At 41.6% G+C, this 21766-nt stretch overlaps 1 protein-coding gene across 1 annotated transcript in view; it reads left to right on the forward strand.

Moving 5' to 3' along the window:
• The window catches only part of rtn4ip1 (reticulon 4 interacting protein 1), a 47630-nt gene that overhangs the window by 3536 nt on the left and 22328 nt on the right, over positions 1 to 21766 (forward strand). The window contains exons 2-7 of the mRNA XM_020526524.2: positions 5724 to 5875; positions 7840 to 7908; positions 11300 to 11424; positions 12173 to 12221; positions 17062 to 17198; positions 20692 to 20875. Of these exons, the coding sequence (XP_020382113.1) occupies positions 5724 to 5875; positions 7840 to 7908; positions 11300 to 11424; positions 12173 to 12221; positions 17062 to 17198; positions 20692 to 20875 (716 nt within the window). The remainder of the gene's footprint in view (positions 1 to 5723; positions 5876 to 7839; positions 7909 to 11299; positions 11425 to 12172; positions 12222 to 17061; positions 17199 to 20691; positions 20876 to 21766) is intronic.

Raw genomic sequence — 21766 nt, forward strand, 5'->3', positions numbered from 1 at the left:
GACATTTACTGAGGCTTCTAACTCTTTTGAGACTCCAACGCTTCTGCTTAAAAATAAACCTAAAAGCTTAAAATAAAACTAGAAAGCCTGGTTGGAGAGAGCTGGCCACACCCAGGCTGTTTCCATTGTTCCAACTTTAATTCCCAAGGCCACACAAATTGTTTACTTTCTTGGAGACAGTCTTCACCTCTGTCTTACAATGTCTCTTCAAAAAAAAGGACAAAATAACCTCTTAAAGTGACAGCATCATCACAGGAGATTACAGGCCCAGTTTCCTTAATCACTGTTAATAGGACAGTCCCACTACCCAGCAACAAGCTTGGTGAACCTTCATTACGGTCCCTCTATGACAATAATATCTTTCCTGAGATAAGTAGACCAAAACCGCACACATTACTTCAAGGCCTGATAATTCAGGAGAGATGTAAGGAAGCACTTCGCCACACAAAGGGTGATAGATGTTTGGAACTTTCTTCCACGACTGGCAATAGATGCTAGATCAATTATTAATTTTAAACCTGAAACAGATGAATTGTTGTTATGCAAAGGTATTAAGGGATATGGACCAAAGACATGTACATGGAGTTAGGTCACAGCTCAGCCACGATCTCATTGAATGGTGGAACAGGCTCCTATGTCCCTAACCAAGCTTCCTTACAATTGAAGCAAGATGTCATTAATACTGTACACAAATCCTGTTGTAATAAGGGCTAACGTTCCTTTAGCCCTCCTCATAATTTGCTGCACCAGCATGTTAGCCTCAGTGACTTATTGACAAGGGTATCCAAGTCCTTGCACATCTAAACTTTCCAACCTCTCATGGCTTAAGAAATACTCAAAGCATCTATCCTCCCTGTCAATGTAGATTCCCTCACATTTTCCACTTGATATTCCATCTGCCATGTTATTGTCCAATCACTAAGTCAGTCCAAATCCTCCAGAAAAGGCTCGACATGTCTCTCACGATGCGCGTTTTTGCTTAACTTTATACCATCTACAAATTTGGAAATATTACATCTGGTCCCCATAGCCTGGTGTTATGACATACCTCTGAAGCAGGTAGGACCTAAAGCCAGACCTTTTGGCTCAGAGGTGGGGGCACTACCACTGTGCCACAAGAACCCTTCGACCCCGCATCCAAATCATGGAAAAACATGAAGAGTGGCTACCCAAGGACTGATCCTTGCTGTACCCCACTAGCTACATCCTGTCAATATGAGAATTTTTTATTTTTATTCAGTTTGGGGACATAGATGTTGCTGCAGTTTTGAACCGCTGCAGTCCATTTCCTGTCTGTCAAACAATCCTTAATCCAAGCCAGTACATTACATCATATCATGTGCTTTACTTTTGCTGTGGAGGACCTTATCAAAAGCCTTCAGACAATTCAAATATACTATAACTATCAACTCCCCTTTATTGATTTTGTTTGTAACATCCTTTGGAAAAGCTAGCCCACAGGTGCAGCTCATAATCAAGAAGGCTAATGGAATGTTGGGTGTTATTTCAAGGGGGTTGGAGAATAAGAGTAGGGAAGTCTTTATGCAAATGTACAAGATGCTGGTGAGACCACATTTGGAGTATTGTGAGCAGTTTTGGACACCTTACTTGGGAAAATATATTAGTTAATTGGAGGCAACTGAAGAAGGTTCACTAGCATGATTCCTGGTGTGGAGGGAATGTCTTACGAGCAAAGGTTAAAAGGTTGGGACTGGACTCACTAGAGTGTAGAAGATCGAGAGGTGATCTTGCTGGACATACATGATTCTTGAGGGCTTGACAGGGTCAGTGTTGAGAGGATGTTTCCTTGCGTATGGGTGAGTCTAGGCCCAGAGGGCATAGTCTCAGAATAAAGAGGTGCCAATTTAAGACTGAGGTGAGGAGGAATTTCTTCTCTCAGAAGGTTGAGAGTTTTTGGAACTCCTTACCACAGACAGCAATGGGGACAGAGTCCTTTGTATATTTTGAAGGCTGAGATAGATTCTTGTTCAGTGGGGAATCGAGGGTTATGGAGAAAAGGCAGGGAACTGGACATGCTGAATGATGGATCAGCCATGATCCTATTGAATGGTGGAGCAGCCTCGATGGGCCAAATGGCCTACTTGTGTTCCTATTTCTTGTGGCCTTATAAAACTGTCAAGTTTATCTAACATGATTTTTGATTGGGCATGGTTGGCATGGATTTGCCAATCACATCATGCTTTCAATCCAAGTGTCTATTTTACGCAAACAAAATTAAACAACTAAAAGTAAAGCAATTGTACAAAGAAAGCTGCTGGAGACTTATCAGACAAAGACAGAAATTGCTGGAAAAGCTCAGCAGGTCTGGCAGCATTTGCAGAGAGAAATCGGAGTTAACATTTTGGATCAAGTGATCCTTCCTCAGAACATTTTGCACATCCTTTATGATAGCTTCTAGCATTTTCCTTACTACTGATGTAAGGGTGATGTGTCTGTTTTGTTTCCTTGCTTCTTCTGGAAATAGTGGGATGACATTGGGAAGCTTCCAGTTAGCAAGAATCATTCCAGAATCTGTGAAATGCTGTGATTATTTCTATAACTACCTCCTTCAACACTGTGGGATGCAGACAATTAGGTCTCAGGGACATGCCAACTGCCAGCCCCATTAATTTCTCCAATACAGCCTTCTTATCAATGTTACTTTCCTTCAACTCCTCATTCTTTTCAGTCACTGGGATCTCTAATTCTGGGAGATTTCTTGCATCTTCCTCAGGGAAAACAGACAACATTTAACATCTCTGGCATTTCTCTATTCCCCATTATAAATTTTCCTGACTCTGTTTAATGAACCCACAGTGCTGCATTTTGGAAAGGCAAATCAGGGCAGGATTTACGCACTTAATGATAAGGTCCTGGGGAGTGTTGCCAAACAAAGAGACCTTGAAGTGCAGGTTCATAGTTCCTTGAAAGTGGAGTCACAGGTAGATAGGATAGTGAAGAAGGGTTTGGCATGCTTGCCTTTATGGGTCATTGCATTGAGTATAGGAGTTGGGAGGTCATGTTGCAGCTGTACAAGACATTGGTTAGGTCACTTTTGGAATACTGAATGAAGTTCTGGTCTCCCTGCTCTAGGAAGAAGGTTGTGAACTTGAAAGGGTTCAGAAAAGATTTACAAGGATGTTGCCAGGGTTGGAGGGTTTGAGCTGTAGGGAGAGGCTGAATGGGCTGGGGCTATTTTCCATGGAGTATCGGAAGGTAAGGAGTAACCTTTTATAGAGGTTTATAAAACCATGAGGGGTATGGATAGGCTAAATAGACCAGCAGCAAGTTTAAAAAGAGGTCATTTGACGATAAGGAGAGTCAGACAAGAATGAAAAGAAGGTGGAGTTATGATGCTAATGCAAGATGGGTTCAGTATGTTAATAATAAATTAATAAGTTACTGATTATTAATCATCAGTATATTAATAGTCGCAACACGCTGACTCAGCGGTTAGCACTGCTACCTCACAGAGCCAGGGACCCAGGCTCGATTCCAGCCTTGGGCGACTGTCTGTGTGGAGTTTGCACATTCTCCCCACATTCCTCCGGGGTTGGGGAGCCCAAAACTAGAGAGCATAGGTTTAAGTTGAGAGAGAAAAGATTTAAAAGGGACCTAAGGGGCAACCTTTTCACGTAGAGGGTGGTGCATGTGTGGAATGAACTGCCAGAGGAAGTATTGGAGGCTAGTACAATGACAACATTTAAAAGGCTTCTAGATGGGTATATGAATAGGATGGGTTTAAAGGGATGTGGGCCAACAACTGGCAAATGGGACTGGATTTATTTAGGATATGTGGTCGGCATGGATGAATTGGACTGAAGGGTCTGTCCCTGTGCTGTATATCTCTATGACTCTTAGCCAAATGTTTCCTTTTTATGTAACTATTGAAGGTTTAAAATCCATTTTTATGTCTTTTTGCTGGATTTAATTTACATTCTATTCTTCCTTATCAGTTTCTTGGTCCTCCTTTGCTGTATTCTAAAACATTTGGCAATCCTTAGGTTTGTTACAATTTCTAGTCACTTTGCAAGTCTTTTAATCTTATACAATCGTTAACTAGCTATATCAGCCACAGTTGAGATATTTTTTGAGTTTATGCACCTTGCAGGAATGTAGATCATGTAATAGTTCTTAAAAGGCTGTCCATTGCCAATGTACAGTCATGCCTATTGATGCATTTCCCAATCCAGCTCAGCCAAATGGTGCCTCATGTGTTCAGAATTTCTCTTATTCGATGTTAAAATCCTTGCATCAGATTGAACTACCTCACTTTCAAACTTAATGTAAAATTCAATCATATTGCATTCGGCCATCCTGATATTGGCTTTTATGACAAGATTAGTAATTAGACATTTTCCGTCACTTGAATTAAAATAGCCTGACTTCTAAACAAAAATACCAAAGAACTATGGATGCTGGAAGTCAGAATCAAAACAAAAAAATTTTGGGAAAAGCTCAGCAGGTCCTGCAGCATCTGTGGTGAGAAAGCAGAGTTAATGTTTCAGGTCCAGCGACCCTTCATCAGAACAGAGCACTGATGTAGCCTGACCGTCTGGTTGGCTCTGCAACATGCTGCTGTAGAAATCTATCTCTATGGCACACCAGAAACCAGTACTCCACAGCTTTAGTGCTCAGATGATTTAACCAGTCTATAGAAGATTGAAGTTACCTGTGATAACTGTGTTGCACATGCTACATATTTCTCTCCTATCTGCTGCCCCTTGTTGTTTCTTGGTTCCACCCAAACAGATTACACGCTTTGTTTTTCTGATCTAAAATGCTCTCTTATGGAATCATTGTATCCCTATAGTGCAGATAGAGACCTTTTGGCCCATCAAGTCTGCACTGCACCCTCCAAAGAGCATCCCATCCTATCTCCGTAACACCATATTTCCCATGGCTAATCCACCTAGCCTGCACATCCCTGAATACTTCAGGCAATTTAGCATGGCCAATCCATCTAACTTGCACATCTTTGGACTGGGGGAGGAAACCGGAGCACCCAGAGGGAACCCATGCAGATGCGGGGAGAATGTGCAAACTTCACACAGATAGTCGCCCGAGGCTGGAATCGAACTCCGGTCCCTGGCACTGTGAGACAGCAGTGCTAACCACTGAGTCAGCGTGCTGCGACTATTAATATACTGATGATTAATAATTAGTAACTTATTAACTTGTTATTAACATACTGAACCCATCTTGCATTAACATCATAACTCCACCTTCTTTTCATTCTTGTCTGACTTTCCTTATCATCAAATGACCTTTTTTTAAACTTGCTGCTTCCTGTCTTGGTGCTGTGTTCATGCGCAAGAACTGGGTGACTGTGTCAGCCAAGTGCTGGGCTCAGGCTGAGCACCTTGCTTCGGAGAGTTACAGCATTGTTACAGTGCAAAAGTAAGCCCTTCTTCAGAACTTCAGGTTTATAGAGAGGCTGTGATTGCCAAGAAAGTGTCACATATGCGATAGCAGCAAGGAATAATAAACACAGACCACAGAAGAAGAGTTATACAGGACCCAAAACATTAAATCTGTTTCTCTCTCCACAGGTGCTATCAGACCTACTGAATTTCTCTAGTGTTTTCTGCTTTTATTTCAGATTTCTAGCAGTATTTTGTTTTTGTTGTAGTTACTGATTTTCTGTTGTAGATGTCCTGGACTTTTTTTGGGTACTGGTCAGTTGTGACCAATAGCCTGGAATTTTTTGTTATCTCTTAAAGATGGTTATGGTGCAGCTGCACTTCAAGTGAAACGTGACCCGTTGCATATAAAAGCTGCCGGGAGTGAATTCCCTCTTATTCTGGGCCGGGATGTCTCCGGTGTTGTCATGGAAACTGGACTGGATGTGTCTTACTTCAAACCTGGAGATGAGGTAATGTGGATTGTGTTACTGTGTGCATTTGAATAAGCCTCTTATCCCTGAACATAGAAACTAGCAGAGATGTTTGGATGTTGAGCTCCAAAACCCAGAGGTGTCAGGAGAGATTTTAGCAAGCAGTATGCACACAAAGGGTGGTAGATAGAATCCCTACAGTGCAGAAAGAGGCTATTCGGTCCATCAAGTCCACACTGACCCTCTAAAGAGCATCCCACACAGATCCAGTCCGCCAAGCCCTATCCTTATAACCATGCATTTCCCATGCCTAACCCACCTAGTGTGTACATCCATGGACACTAGGTGGGCAATTTAGCATGGCCAATCCACCTAATCTGCACATCTTTGCACTGTGGGAGGAAACCAGAGCACCCAGTAGAACCCATGCAGACATGGGGAGAATGTGCAAACTCCACACAGACAGACACCCAAGGCAGGAATCAAACCTGGGTCCCTGGCGCATTGAGGCAGTAGTGTTAACCACTGAGCCACCGTGCCACCCTTTTTCAAGTGTTTGCAATTCTCCTAAACAAATGATAGTGGATGCTGGGTCAGTTGTTAATTTCAATCTGTGATCGACGTTTTTTTTGTAAAGGAATAAAGGGATATGGACCAAAGGCAGCTTTAAGGAGTTAGGCCACAGATCAGCCAGTATCTCACTGAATGGCAGAACAGGCTCAAGGGGCTAAATGCCCGCCTCCTATTCCCGTGTTCCTATGTCATCATCATCTGTAGGAGAAAGAAAAAAACAGTGAGAAACTGCTGGCAAAACTCAGCAGGTCTGGCTGTGTCTGTGGGAAGAAAGCAGAGTTCATGTTGTGAATCTGGTGAGTTCTGATGAAGGGAGGAGAATAGAGTATTTCGGGAATGAGGGCAAGATGGCAGTCAGAAGCTACCCCTGCCTTATGTTGAACGTCTTGGGCTTATATACGTTAATGCTCCTCCCCATTCCCCTCCCCAACCCTTTTTATCCCTTTAGCCCAAAGAACTGCATCTAACTCCTTGTTAACAATCAATGTTTTGGTCTAATTGACTTCCTGTGGCAGAGAATTCCATAGGCTCACCACTCTCAGGGTGAAGAAATGTCTCCTCATCTCAGTCCTAAAGGGCCAATCCCATACCCTTAGACTGTGACCCATAATTCCAGACATCCCAGTCACTGGGAACATCCTCCTGTGTTCACCCTGTGTAATCCTATTAGAACTTTATAGCTTTCCATGAGACTGACCCTCATTCTCCTAAACGGCAGTGAACATAGTCCAAACCAATCCATATGTCTTTTCATATGTCAGTTCTGTCATCCCAGAAATCAGTCTGGTAAACCTTTGTTGCACTCCCTCCAAAGCCAGAATCTCCTTCCTCGGGTAAAGAGACCAAAACTGCACACAATACTCAAGGTATGGTCTTATCAAGACCTTGTACAAGACTTCCCTGCTCCTGTACTCGAAACCTCTCGCTATGAAGACCAACATACCATCAGCCTTCTTCACCACCTGCTGCACTTACATGGTTACTTTCACTAACTCGTGTACAAGGACACCCAGCTCACATTGCATTGCACCATCCCTTTCACAATCTATTGCTATTCAAATAATAATCTGCATTCCTGTTTTTGCTACCAAAGTGGATAACCTCATGTTTAGAGACATTATATTTCATTTGCCATGTATTTACCCATTCACTCAGCTTGTCCAAATCACAACAAAGCTTCTCTGTCTCCTCCTCATGGTTCACCCTTCCATCCAGCTTTGTGGCATCTACAAAGTCGGAGGTTTTCCATTTGGTTCGTTCACCCAAATCATTAACATATGGTGTGTAACTGAGGTTCAAGAACGGTTGCCTGTGATATGTCCTACTAGTCACTGGCTGCCAGTGGGAAAATGACCTTTTCATTCCTACTGTTTGGTTGAGTGCAACACTTTTGTTGAACATCTGAACAGTTTCTGTTGTTTTCTTTGCAGGTCTGGGCAGCGCTGCCACCCTGGAAACAGGGCACATTGGCAGAATTTGTTGTGGCAAGTGCAAATGAGGTATGATAAAAGAGAACGTTTCGCAGCTAATATATAACTTCTTGTCCTCTTCTCCTGGTAAACAATAGGGTGAAGCATTTTTTTCAAACCGTTACACTGTCTTGGTGTCTTGTTCTGCATGTAATCTAGGAGAGAAAGAAGATAGATAGGACAACAGGCCCCGAAGATTTTAAAGTTGGAGATTTCCCCTGATACTGATCCTTCACGACCTATGTGTCTTTTAATTAGTTGTTTAGCCTTAAGTTGCTTTCCCCACTACAGCTCAGTTTGAGCTTTGTACAGTATACTGCTGCACTCGCTCATCATGACCATTCCTAATCAAAACAGTTCCGTTTGTTGAAAATGAATTGACTGATTTATTCAGGCTGTTGATGCAGGTTTAGGTGACGAATTGTAGGGCACGAATATTTACTGTGACAGCAGAATGAAATCAAAAATGTTTGTAATATAAAGAGAGCCTACTGCCTGGCTCTAGTGTGAGGTGTAAGAAAAACTACTGTTGTTTCAGTTCTTTGGTATAACACCACTTCAACTAAAACCATCTAGTGTCTGCTTGGCACAGTGTGAAATCATCCCCTTTGGACCCAAGGAAGATATTCGGAATCATTGTCTGAAGGGTGAGAAACTCCCTACTGCTGATAGATTTGGGAGTCTGAGAACAGAAACCACAAGGTACAAAGAAACAGCAATCAGAACAACTAAATAGACATTGGCCCTTATCATGAGAGGGTGGAATGCAAAGGAGAAGAATTAATGTGTTAGTTGCACAAAACCTCACATTGAGTACTGTGTTCAGTTTTGGGTGCGGTGACACAGTGGTTAGCACTGCTGCCTCATAGCGCCCTGGGTTCAGTTCTACCCGAGAGTGACTGTGTGGAGTTTGCACATTCTCCCTGTGTCTGTGTGAGTTTCCTCTGGGTGCTCCGGTTTCCTCCCACAATCCAAAGATGTGCAGGTGGATTGGCCATGTTAAATTGCCCATAGTATGCAGGGATGTATAGGTTAGTTGGATTAGCCGTGGGAAATACGTGGTTATAGGGATAACATAGGGGGAAGTGGTCTGGGTGGAAACATCTTTGGAGGCTCAGTATGGACTTGACGAGCAAAATGGCCTGCTTCCACACAGTAGGGGATTCTATGATTCCATGAGGGGTGCGTATTGACCTTGGAGGTGGAGTATTTGGGGGTTGCAGGTAGTTGGTGCAGATTCACCAGAGCAATACCAGGACTTGAAGGATTAACTTAACATGTTAGATAAGCTTACCCTGTATTCCATTAACTACAGAAGGCTGAGGGAAGATCTAATCAAGGCATTTAGAATGCCTTGATAGATACTAAGGAAATATTTCCTATGACAAGGGATTTCAGAATGTAAGAACATAATCTTAAAATGCATGCTGAGGCGTTTAGGAAGGGAATCGGGAAGGACACGTAATAATGGAGATCTGAAATCCTCAGTCCTTTAAGGCTGGATGCTTATCAATTATCGCTTTTGGGGCAGAGATTAATGGATCTTTGTCAGTAAGAATATTGGGATATCGAGCAGAGATGTGTAAATGGAGTTGTGGTACAGATTGGTACAGAGGAGGAACGGGCTCAAGCAGCTGAAATACTCATTTCTATTCTGAAAGCTGATGCCTGCTGCTGAACTGGAATGGTCCTTGCTTGCCTGGAAAATAGAACAAATATCAACAAATATTAATATTGACCTTCAAATGCTTCCCTTTTTCTGTAGTGTCGCACAGGGGCTGGTTGTGCTCTGGCGCCCCACTTGTGTCCTGGGAAGAGCCTGTGAATTTTAGCATTTACAGTGAGAAATTGAGGGATACGTCCAGTTGTGGTGGAGTTCAAGAGCTCGGACAATCTACTTATAAAGCTGTGATTAAGAATTCAATTCGGAATTCTGGAGAAACTATTTTATTCATATAATTTATTTGCAGAACAGGCTATCATTAGGAATAATAGGGATGGTATGAAGATGCTTCAGTTATTGATACTTTTCAAGGATTCATATGTAAAATATTGTGAAAATTGCTTCCTTTGGAGCACTGAGAAAATAAATGGATTAGTTATTTTTTGATAAAAAGGGTTAATGTGGGACTTTTTTTCACAACCACTTGTTGGAAGTCACCTACTTTAAGCTGAGTAAATAGCCAACGCTGATGGCGTTTGCAGCCATAAAGAAAATTGGAGGGAATACTGGCTGCTCAGTAGTAATCACAGGTAGATAGCAACGCTATTCTTCCTCAAACTGCACATGCAGCCTTCATTTGGTTGAGTGAAACTAGGAAACAGTGCCCTCTAATGAAATGATAGTGGAAATTTTAAATATACTGGAAACAATCATTTCAGAATAACGTTTTCTTAGCCAGAATGTTTGTCATTCTGACAATGTAGGTTAGAAGGAAAACCCCTATCGGAATGCATTTTTCTTTAGTTTTCCTTCTTTTAAATTAATCTATGTTATGAATTTATGCCCTAGATATTTTGATAGAAATTTTATTTCAATCCATCATTTGACTAAAAAAGCCACTGTTTCAAGTCCTCTGTTACATTGTGTTAGATGTACAAGTACGAACTGCATGGATGCTTTATTTATAACATTTTTATATTTCCCAGAATAAAATTTTACTGTGTTGATGATTGTGACAGTGTTGGTGTTATAGTAGAATATACAAGAGGTTGGTTGCTGGTGGAGTTAAATTGATGATTCTCTTTATATCGAACTCCTAGTTTCTAAAGGATGCCCTCCTGTCTCAGATTAACCGTGATCTAATTGAATGGCGGCACTGGAGTTGAGTGACCCGCTCCTCTTCCTGTGTTCTGCACAATAGGACAGAGCTCAGGGTGTTTTTCATGCAGCTGTTAATGTTACAGATGACAAAAGACATTATCTGCTGAAGGCACTGATCAACTTTCAAGTCCCTTAGTTCCAGTCACCTTCCAGGTATGTGAGCTGAGACCGTGTGTTTTGAGAGGTTTTAGAATTGCACGGACATCAAGGCTAATCCTTACCTTGTTGTCTTCTGCTACCCTCAGATCTACATTTTTAAGCATGCGTTTATTTGATAATGCTCAGGAGCAGTAGCTGTGGCTCAGATTCTTCCTTCTCTTTATCTCGTTGCCACTGCAGGAAAGTTAGTTGATCTTAGTATCCCCACTTTCACTCCAACTCTTTCAGTATAGATCAGGCATCAAAAATGGAATCTTCTGTCCTGAGGGTTTGACATTTATTCACTGAACCATTGGCACTGTCCATTTGTGGCTGATGGATTGCCCCTGCAAACAGCACAAAGGAGGTTTGTTTCCTCTCGGATGAGGACTGAAAGGAAAAAAATAAATCGGTTAATTTCAGCTCGTGGTCCTGACCAGTGGTCTTGTTTCCTACCAGGTAGCCCACAAGCCTAAAGTACTCAGTCACAGCCAAGCTGCAGCTTTACCTTACGTGGCTCTGACAACATGGTCAGCACTGGTGAACAATGGAGGACTGAGAAAAGACAACTGTAAAGGGAAACGGTGATGTAGCTACTATTCACTGAGCATGTTAACCGGTACCTTTCGTGATGATTGCTGTTCTTGTAGTGAAACAGGAATTACAATGCCAGCGCACGAACAGGCCTTGAGATCCAACACTGTAGCATGTCTACTCTACATAAGCCTCCTCCCACCCCTTCTTCATCTAACCCTATCAACATAGCCCTCTCTTTCTTTCTCTCTTGTGTTTATTTAGCTTTTTTTTTGAATGTATGAAAGTCACAGTAGGATGTTGAAGTTTTAGAATTTGAGACTTTGGTGTTTATTTAACTTTTGCTGTTTCCTTTTGCCTAATTTGCCTTGCCCTACCCACCCAAGGGTCAGACTCTAACTCAGTAATCAGTTTTCAAAGCTCTGTCTCTCACTCAGTTGTTGGTGGGAAGATTGCAAAAGGAGCGTAGGGTGGTGGGAGAGTCTTGCACCACAGCTGTGTCATTCACCTCGAATCTCACAGCACAGAGGGCGGCAGTGTTTGTGACAGCCCTTTATTTATTCTATAAATTATGATTTATTCTGTGAATCCCACTCCATTACTCTCTGTTATTTTTTCCATAGTACAAGCATTCAATAAATGAATCCCCTTTATCAAAATAATCAGTGACATTTCTCTGAACTCAGTATATGTTTTGTTTTGGTTAGAGTTTTGATTAGATATTCTATTGCCTAGGCTAATGGAAGTGTAGGTTAATGGCTGCCATAACGCTGGACCTTTCTTACTTCTCGGCTGTAGGGTTCTGATCCTCGGGGGATCTGGAGGAATTGGGACCTTTGCTATTCAGGTAAAAGGAATGTGTGTTTGTTCTTAATTGATATAATGTGCTTTGCCACATTCTAATTAAGTACTCTGTAAATTTAAATATTTTTTATAAAGCAAGTAAGATTTTTTAAAGAAAACTGGTAAGTAAAAGATTCTATTTTAGCCATTTGGTAGCCTAGAATTTGAGTTTTGCCGAGAAAAAGGTACATTTTGTTTTGCACTCTTCAGGATAATTTACAGGAAATACCAAAGTTAAGGAAAAACCAACATCAATACTGCATGGGAGGAGAGTGCTGATTGATTGGAAAGTGGACTCTGATTGTACTGCCTTGTAAAATGCACTAGTTAGATGATGACTGACAATTAACTGCCACGCTTTGCTTAACATAAGAACACAAGAAATAGGAGCTGGAGTAGCCCATCTGGCCCCTCAAACTGGCTCCACCATGCAGTAAGATCATGGCTGATTTTTTTGTGGACTCGGCTCCATTTACCGCGCACTCACCATAACCCTTAGATTTTTGAACAGTAAAAGAATTGTCTATTTTAGCTTTAAAAACATTCAATGAGGAAGCCTCAACTGCTTCACTGGGCAGGGAATTCCACAGATTTGCAACCCTTTGGGAGAAGAAGTTTCTCCTCAACTCAGTCCTAAATCTGCTGCTCCTTACTTTGAGGCTATGCCCACTAATTCTAGTTTCACTTGCCAGTGGAAACAACCTCCCTGCTTCTATCTTATCTACTCCCTTCATAATTTTATATGTTTCTGTAAGATCCCCCCTCATTCTTCTAAATTCCAAAGAGTACAGTCCCGGTCCACTCAATCTCTTCTCATAAGGAAACCCTCTCAACTCCAGAATCAACCTAGTGAACCTCCTCTGCACTCTCTTCAGTGCCAGTTCGTCCTTTTTCAAGTAAGGAGACCAAAATTGTACACAGTACTCCAGGTGTAGCCTCACCAGCACCCTATCAGCTGCAGCATAACCTCCCTATTTTTAAACTCCATCCCTCTAGCAATAAAGGACAATATTCTTGAAATTTTAAACAAATCAGATTGACTCTGGTGAACGTATTATCCTAATAAATGAGCCAGAGAAGGACTGTTGTCTATCTTGTTGAGTTGAAACACTGTGTGTGTACACCTTTCTACCTGCAAAGAATAGCACCCTGTGTATTAATATATGTAGTTTCTAGTACACACAAGTGTGCCACATTGTGAATCTGCCTGGCAGTCATAATTGGACAGCATTAATTCTTTGCAAACTCTGGATGATTTAACAAATATTGTCCAACCACAGAATCCCATCTAACATTGGACACTGTCTTGGTTTTACAAACACAGGCTGGTTGGCTGTGGCCAATTCCTAGTCTGTTACGAATATCCAAAAGAATATGCCGTTGATACATTCACCACAGTCTTTGGGACACGTGTAGATATCTAACATTACACAGGCATTGAAATTCACACATTACATTACTTATTTTTGTGATAGAATATCTTTCTGGCTTGACAGCAAAGTCTTGTTACTGGTGAATGCCATTCATGTTGCCGAGTTTCGGCATGAAACATCAAGTTCACTCATTACTCAAACCTTTGAGATAATGCTTTCCAGAGAAATCCAAGGTGAACTGGGCACTTGTAAGGAGCAAAAGTGATGACCTTAGGCTGACAACCAGTTTAGGATTCTGTTGAGCTCACAATGTGGCACGCTTGCATGTGCAGAATGCTACATTAATTAATACTCAAGGCCTTGTTCTTTGTAGACAAAGAAACATGTACACACGCTGCACCTATTTCAACTCAATAAATCTGGCGACAGCCATTCTCTGGTTCATTACTCAGGGCAATACCTTGACCAATCAGAGGCAAACTGTCAGGTTTAAAATTTAAATAAAGCTTAGCAGTTAACTGCCAGTTATCATCCAATTGGTGCATTTTCCATGGCAATGCCTATACCAATCACAATCTACTTGCCAATGAATCAGCATGCTCCTCTGATACAATATAAATGTTGATTTTGCTTTAAAAAAAATTGTGAGCATTGACCTGATGAGTGTAAGATGGAAAGCTTCATTAAAATATTTCACTTTTTAAAAATATTCTGATTCTGTTTTGTTGAATAAATATGTTTGGCCTCCAGATCAGATCTAAAATCACATCATTTCCTCCCAATCTTGCAACTTGAATCTATAATCACAGTGGCCACCTGAGGGTGCAACTGCTTCATCTTTTCTTTAATCCAAGTCCATGGCTCTTTCCCAATCACTGACATTAAGTTGCAGAATATTAATGAGCCCAAAAGTAAATTGGTGTATGAGAAAATTACCTGTTTAATCATTTCTGGTCAGGTAAACCACCCAAAGCAAAAGTGTTGCGTGTACTTTAATGTTGTATTTAATTAATCAAGGTAATTTCTGAGGGTCCTTGCATCCTTGTTTCCTTGCCAGTTTCTTCTTCACAGTAAATGGAATTAATTCCGACAGCCCCTCCCTGCTTATAAAAGTCATGGTTCACAGCTACTTTACTTAGGGGAGCCAGAAAGCATTATTTTGTTTCTCCATTAATAAAACCGTATTACAAATTGAGTGAAAAAAACTACCAAAAGAGAGGTGCACCAAAGGATGTCTTTAAACATTTCTTGTTGATCGCCACTTGTGTTCACCCATCATCATTGGCAGTGTATTCCACTAAACAGGCCCTAAGCTCTGCAATCCCCTCTCTACAGCTTCCATCTCAACACCCCCTTGAACATACTCCATGATTTAGACTTGGTTCTTTCTTTTGGCCACTGTCTATAATACCTTTGTTGTGTGGAATCTATTTTTGTTACTGTATGCGCCTTGGGATATTTTACTTTATTAATGGTGTTATGTAAGTGTGACATGTTGGCATCTAGCCCAACCTGAGCATCATGTACTGACTGCAGAAAATTTTGCAAAAGCTAAACAGCACACACCTGATCAGCATTTTACGATTTAAGTTGAATTAAAATGTACACAGTAAAACTTTGGAGTCATTGAGTAATATACGCAGATTGAGACCATTTAGCTTTTCGTGTCAGTGCCTGCTCTTTGGTGTAATTATCTAATAGTCCCACTCCCATTGCTCTTTCTCCAAAGCTTTGTAAATTCTTCCCCTTCAAGTACTTATTCAATTCCTTTTGAACGGTACTGTTGAATATTCTTTCAGGCAGTCGATCCTTGATGCATGCAACGATCAAAAGAGGCACCTTCTTCCAAGGGGTATTTGATGGCCAAGTACTCAGTTCCCAGCCATATTTCCATAAGAGATCTCATCAACTAAAATTTAGTGACACCCACCACTCGTTCCCCCAAACCTTCCTCCCCCAATTCCCAATAATACCACCTTTTGTTTAACCTTTTGCTAGACAATTATGCCTAAACTTAATATTTCCAAAAATGAACAGTAGTTCAACGGAAAATTCTATATAATCCTTTTTTTTAATTCTGCCAACTGCAAAGGCCTTATAGCTGACTTTGACTAACTTGGGCATGCAGGTAAACAGTTTTCAAATGGCTCAATTTTAGTTGTTAAACTGGTAAAAAGTACCCGTGTTTCAGACCAACTAATTATTGCTTTACGTATCAATTCAGATATTTACCAAAGATGCATTATATCTGCAGAACGTCACATTACAATTTCAGAAAAAAATAAACCACTTAAATCTGCCTGTTGACTTTTGGTGCTGTACTAATACAATGGTTATTTTAACTAATAAGAAGCATTTTTGTAAGAGACTTTCTGCTTTCTAACTCATGTTGGCCTTAGTTCATTCAGTGCCAGCATGAGTCTAGGCTCACACTGAGGGAATGCTGCATTGTCTGAGCTACAACCTTTCAATAGCCCAATGTCACGTCAGACTAATTCAGTGGGACATAATGCACTCTACAGCCTAAATCAGGGGAGTTAGGGAGTTCTCTCTAACCTGGCCTGCCCCTCAAACAGCAACAGCAAGTGCAGCATACCGGATTACGCACTTCATTGCTATTTCTGGGATCCTGCTGTATACAAGTTGGCTGCCATATTTGCCTATATTGCAACAGTGACTACACTTCCAAATGAATGAATTGGCTATGAAGTGCTTTGGGACATCCAAGGAATGTAAAAGGTGCTATACGAATACAAGCTTTTTTCATTCTTCCTGAAGCTGTCCACACTTGCTAGGATGTGGTCAGATGGATCCAAAATCACTAAGCCGACCCCAAGCTTTTCCGAGTCACCATGCTCGGTTTGTGAGCCGGATAAGAATAGGCAGGAATTTTGACCTGAGGGAGTTCCTGTCAGAAGCGAATTGATTTGATTCCCGATGGCTAGTGTTTTCTACAGGACTGCCTGACATTTCTAGGCCGATGCCACAAATATATCTACCTAAAGGACTGGACTTTGAGCCAACCCGAGTCACATGGCTTAGTTCCAGATTTATAATGACCTCTGCTGACAGGAAGTTAAGGGAATGGCTTGTTTTTGAATAACCATTGAGTGAAGTATTGATGGTATATAAATAGCATACACCACCACCCCCCTCCACCCCACTTGAAGTTCCCCAATTTCTCCCCGCCTGGAGCAGACGTATGTCCTTGCTTACTATGATCTGCCTGTACTGCTCGCAAACAAAGCTTTTCACTGTACTTAGATACACATGACCACAATAAATCAAATCAAATCAAATCAAATCAGATTGAATTCAAATAATTCATTGTCACTGGATTGTTAATGTGCAATGTTGTAATATTCAATCATAGCAAATATTAGCAAATTTACATCTTCAACTCTGTTTATGTTGTGATGGGTGTTTTAAGTCATATTTTTTTCACCTGACATCTTGAATTTTCTGCCCCAGCTTTTGAAATCCTGGGGAGCCCATGTGACCACCACCTGTTCCGAAAGTGCTTTCTCATTGTTAAAGGATTTGGGTGCGGATCACACCATCAACTACAAAACTCCGGGTTTGCAGAAAGAGCTCAAGGAGCTGAAAATGTAAGTTTTTTTTTATTGTTGGTAAAAGAGTCTGCGGTAAATCTTTTCCTACTCAGCAACAGCAGTGTGAATTGGAGAATTGAATGCACATCCTGAATTTGTTGTTAAACACCTGTGTAAATTAATACTGCTGACTTCAAAAGCTAAGTCCCTAATCCATGCTCTCATCAAGCAACATCCTGTACCAGGAGCAGAGACTCCCAACTCTGACCCTGACGGGATCAAGTCATTAGTCTGTGTGGAATGGACGTGCAGGAAATGAATGCAGAGATTGGAATGAGTGTGTTTGAATAATGTTGCCGCATCATTGCCCTCTTTTGAGAGACAAAATTTAGTCATGAATGGAGAATGTCAGTGGATTGAGGCACATGACATCACCTTCTTGTGCAGCGCCCATGTTAGCAATGCTGCACTACAAATTTCATTTAGTTCAGATGTGCCTTTTGTAGCTTGTTCATCCAGCGCACATTAATCAAAACAAAACCCTGTATTTGAACTGGTGACAGCGCTATTTCTCATCCTCTTGGAGCCAGCAGCAGTCCACCTGTCAAATTCAGGATGATTTTTCCATTGAGAGACTCAGCTGGAACAACTGTGTTGGGACCATGTGCCCCACTCCTGTTTTCTCTGGTTGTGACAGGAAACTGTTATTGTGAATTATGGCCCTCGAGAGCAGAGTTCTTATGCATCTTGCCATCACTGACATATTGTACAGCAGCTTCTACCCTTGCCAATTAGGATGCGTTATGTTTTTTCTGGAGGGAAGGAAGGGGATTGGAGGGAAGGAAGGGGATTGGAGGGAAGGAAGGGGATTGGAGCGAAGGTAATCACCAAAAGTGCATCTACTTTCATTCGAAGTTAGACTTTGGAGAATGTATTTGTCCCAGCGCAAGTATGATCCTGGAGCACTGTCTGACCCATTCCCCTTGGAATTTATTAACATTCACTAAACTGACTACCTGATAGTTTATATAATTTCACCACCAAAGGAAAATAAATGGTGATATGAAACAATCTACGCATCAGCTTCCGTGGAAATTATTTCTTGCTAAGAGTGCAGGTTGTAGAATTTGTGGATCTGGTTTTGCCTGCTGGCAGAATAATAAATCACAGCATAATCCTTCACTTTTCAAAATGTCTTGTTAGAGACATTGTCAAACAGTCAGTGATAGAAGACAGATTTAATATAGAGGTTGCTTTTTCGTACAAAATTTGATTGCTGTCTTGAATCAAGTCTGGCAGTAGACCCGTTGAGTTGAGAGTTGTTCCAGATACAGTTGGGCAGTGGTCTGGGGAGAGTTAGGAAGTGAGAGAGAGAAGCTCTGAGGTAAATTGCCTTTATGTTCATATGCTGTCTGAGGTGTTGCGGTACTTCTGAAATTAATGCTATGTTGCTTTTATGCGTGAAGTTCCAGCCTTTGGGTAGCTTCTCTGTGGGGTTGCAAACCTGGTGGGGAGTTTTCAGCTGTATGTCTAACTGGATTCAGAATGAGACTGGCCCAAGTCAATGCAAAAAGGATTCCTGTAAAAACAGAAAATGCTGGGGAAACTTAACAAGTATGGCAGCATGTGTGGCAAGAGAAACAGAAATAATATTTTCAGTCCATTATGACTCCTCTTCACAACCGATTCCCATGTCTGGTGGATCATGGAAGTGAAAGAAGAGCATGTGACTACTTCCCTGTGCATGTATCTCCCCGTATCCTGTCTCCCCCCCCCCCCCCTATCTTCTCTCTCTCTCTCTGCTGCACCCCCCCTCCCCGGTATCTTCTCTCTCTCTCTCTCTCTCCCCCTGCTGTATCTTCTGTCTCTCTCTCTTCCCCTCCCTCCCCCATATCTTCTCTAATCCATTTTTGCTTGCAAAACGAAGCTGAAAAATTAAGTGAATAAATAGAGTTTGAAATCCATAGTTACTGTAAATTTGAGATTTAAAAGCTTGTGGAGCAAATTATTCGGGATGGAATTAGTAGTCACCTGGAAGAAAGTGGGTTGATTAGGAAGAGCCAGCAGGGATTTCTAAAAGGGAAATCGTTTTTAACTAACATGTTGAAGTTTTTTAAAGATCTGACAAAAAAAAAACTCAGCAGTAATCTTTTGATGAGGTATACATGGATTTCCAGAAGGTGTTCGATGCAGTGCCATGCGACAGACTTGTGAGGAATGTTACAGCTTGTGGAATAAAAGGAACAGTAGCAACTTGATTGCAAATGGGCTGAGAGAATTTGGAACCATTGTAAATTGTGAGGAGGATAGTATGAACATCAAATGGACATTGACACGTTGGGTGGCTGGATGGCAGATGATCAATGTTGAGAAGTGTGAGATTACACATTTTGGTGGGAAGACTATGGACAGACAATATAAAATAAAGGTCACCATTCTGAAGGTGGTGCAGAAGCAGGGAGACCTGGATATTTATGCACACAGATCATTGAAAGTGACAGAATACGTAAAGAGAGCAGTTAATATAGCAAGCAACATACTTGGCTTTATTATTACCATGGAGTACAAGAGCAAGGAGATGATGTTTGGAAAGATGGAAGTCTAAGAGGAGATCCAATAACATTTTCGAAACTGTGAGAGGTCTGAACAGAGTAGATTGGGAGAAGCTGTTCTGACATAAGGGGTCAAGAATGAGAGGGCACAGATTTGAAGTCATTTGCAAAAGAATGTGAGAGAAACCTTTTTTGCACTACGAGTGGTTTGGGCCTGGGATGCACTGCCTGGACGTGTAGTGGAGGTAGGTTCAGCTGAGGCATTCAATGCAAGGGTATGGGGAAAAGGCAGGAGAATGGAACCAAGTCATGCTGCACATTGGAGAGTGGCGCAGACATGATGGGCTAAGTGGCCTCCTCCTTCACTGTAACAATTATATGATTTTGTAAAAGAGGCCATGTTCCCCAGCTGGTGATTTTCAGTCAGGCTAAGTTTACAATCTGCTTCAACCACTCTTCTCTGCAACCACCACTCCTTCTGGCATGTAAATCTGTCAAAGCATGGTCATGTTCAGCAGGTTGTCTGAATTTTTTAAATAATGGATCAGAAACAGACTGCAGAATGTTGAGTCATTTTACTGAACTCTCTGCACAGTACTAACAAGTTCCACAAAACACTTCCAGTCTATCTTGAATTTGTTTCTATTTTGTTACAAATGGATCAGACTCATTCTCTTCCTGGTGGGCACTGTTTCCTCTGGTGCTTTTCTTTAGTCCTCTGTTGCTAACAGTTAACATCCCTAAGGAAGACCTGTTGTTCTGCTCTTCCCTTTTTGGGGAACTTTCCCCCCTGTTTTTCCCCAGTAACAACACTGCTGAAGCTGAGAGCTTCAACTGAAGTCTCAAATCCTGCTACGTTATGGTGTCCTGGTAACTAACCTTGAACAATTCTTTACTCCCAAATCTCAACTTAGAAATCCGAGGAATTGAGTTACCTTCAGTGGGTATCTATCCATGTGCTGTCCTATTTTTGAAATATTCATTTATCTTTTGCGCAGGTTTGACTTTATCTTGGATAATGTGGGTGGACAGACCGAAGACTGGGCCTTGAACTTACTGAGACCATGGTCAGGAGCTACATATGTAACATTAGTGACACCCTTCATGCTCAATACCGATAGACTTGGAATTGCTGATGGAATAGTTAAGTCAGGAATGACTTTGGGCAGCAAAATTTTAAAGGTAATATTATTTCAGAAACTCAAGACCTCACTCTGGAGCCTTGAATACATAAGCTGGGCTGACGCTCCAGTGCTGCACTGTTGGAGCTGTTGCCTTTCAAATAAGATATTAAATGGGTGCCCATTTGCTGTCCCAGTTGCATAAAGGATTTCATGGTGCTGTTGCAATGATGGGCAGTAAGTTCCACACTGTATCCTCACCAGTATTTGTCCCTTGACCAGCATCAGCAAAGCACCATCTGATCATGCCTTGTTATTTGCTGAAGCTTGCAATGATTGATTGATTGATTTGATTTATTGTCACATGTTCCTAAGCACAGTGAAAAACTTTGTTTGCAAGCAGTACAGACAGGTCATAGTAATCAAGGACATACATATCATTGCGTGAAAGAAACTTGGACAGAGTAAGGCATACAGGTTACACTGCACAGAACATATGCGAGGCTAAGATCAGCGTTAACAAGATCAGCGTTAACAAGATCAGCGTTAACAAGATCAGTGTTATTTAAGGGTAGAGATTCCATTCATCAATCTAAGTTGGCAGGGAAGAAGCTGTTCTTGAACCTGCTGGTGCTTGTATTCAAGCTTCTGTATTTACTACCCAATGGAAGAGGTTGTAGGAGAGCATTACCAGGGTGCGATGGGTCTTTGATGATGTTGGCTGCCTTTCCGCAGCAGCGAGCCTTGTAAATAGAGTCCATGGATGGAAGGTTGGCTTTTGTGATGGGCTGGGCCATGCAGACGACCTTTTGTAGTTTCTTACTTTCCTGGGCAGAGCAGTTGCTGTACCAGACACAGTAGGAACTGCAGATGCTGGAGAATCTGAGATAACAAGGTGTAGAGCTGGATGAACACAGCAGGCCAAGCAGCATCAGAGGAGCAGGAAGGCTGA

This window comes from Rhincodon typus, chromosome 5, assembly GCF_021869965.1.
Source record: "Rhincodon typus isolate 14 chromosome 5, sRhiTyp1.1, whole genome shotgun sequence".
Taxonomy (NCBI): domain Eukaryota; kingdom Metazoa; phylum Chordata; class Chondrichthyes; order Orectolobiformes; family Rhincodontidae; genus Rhincodon; species Rhincodon typus.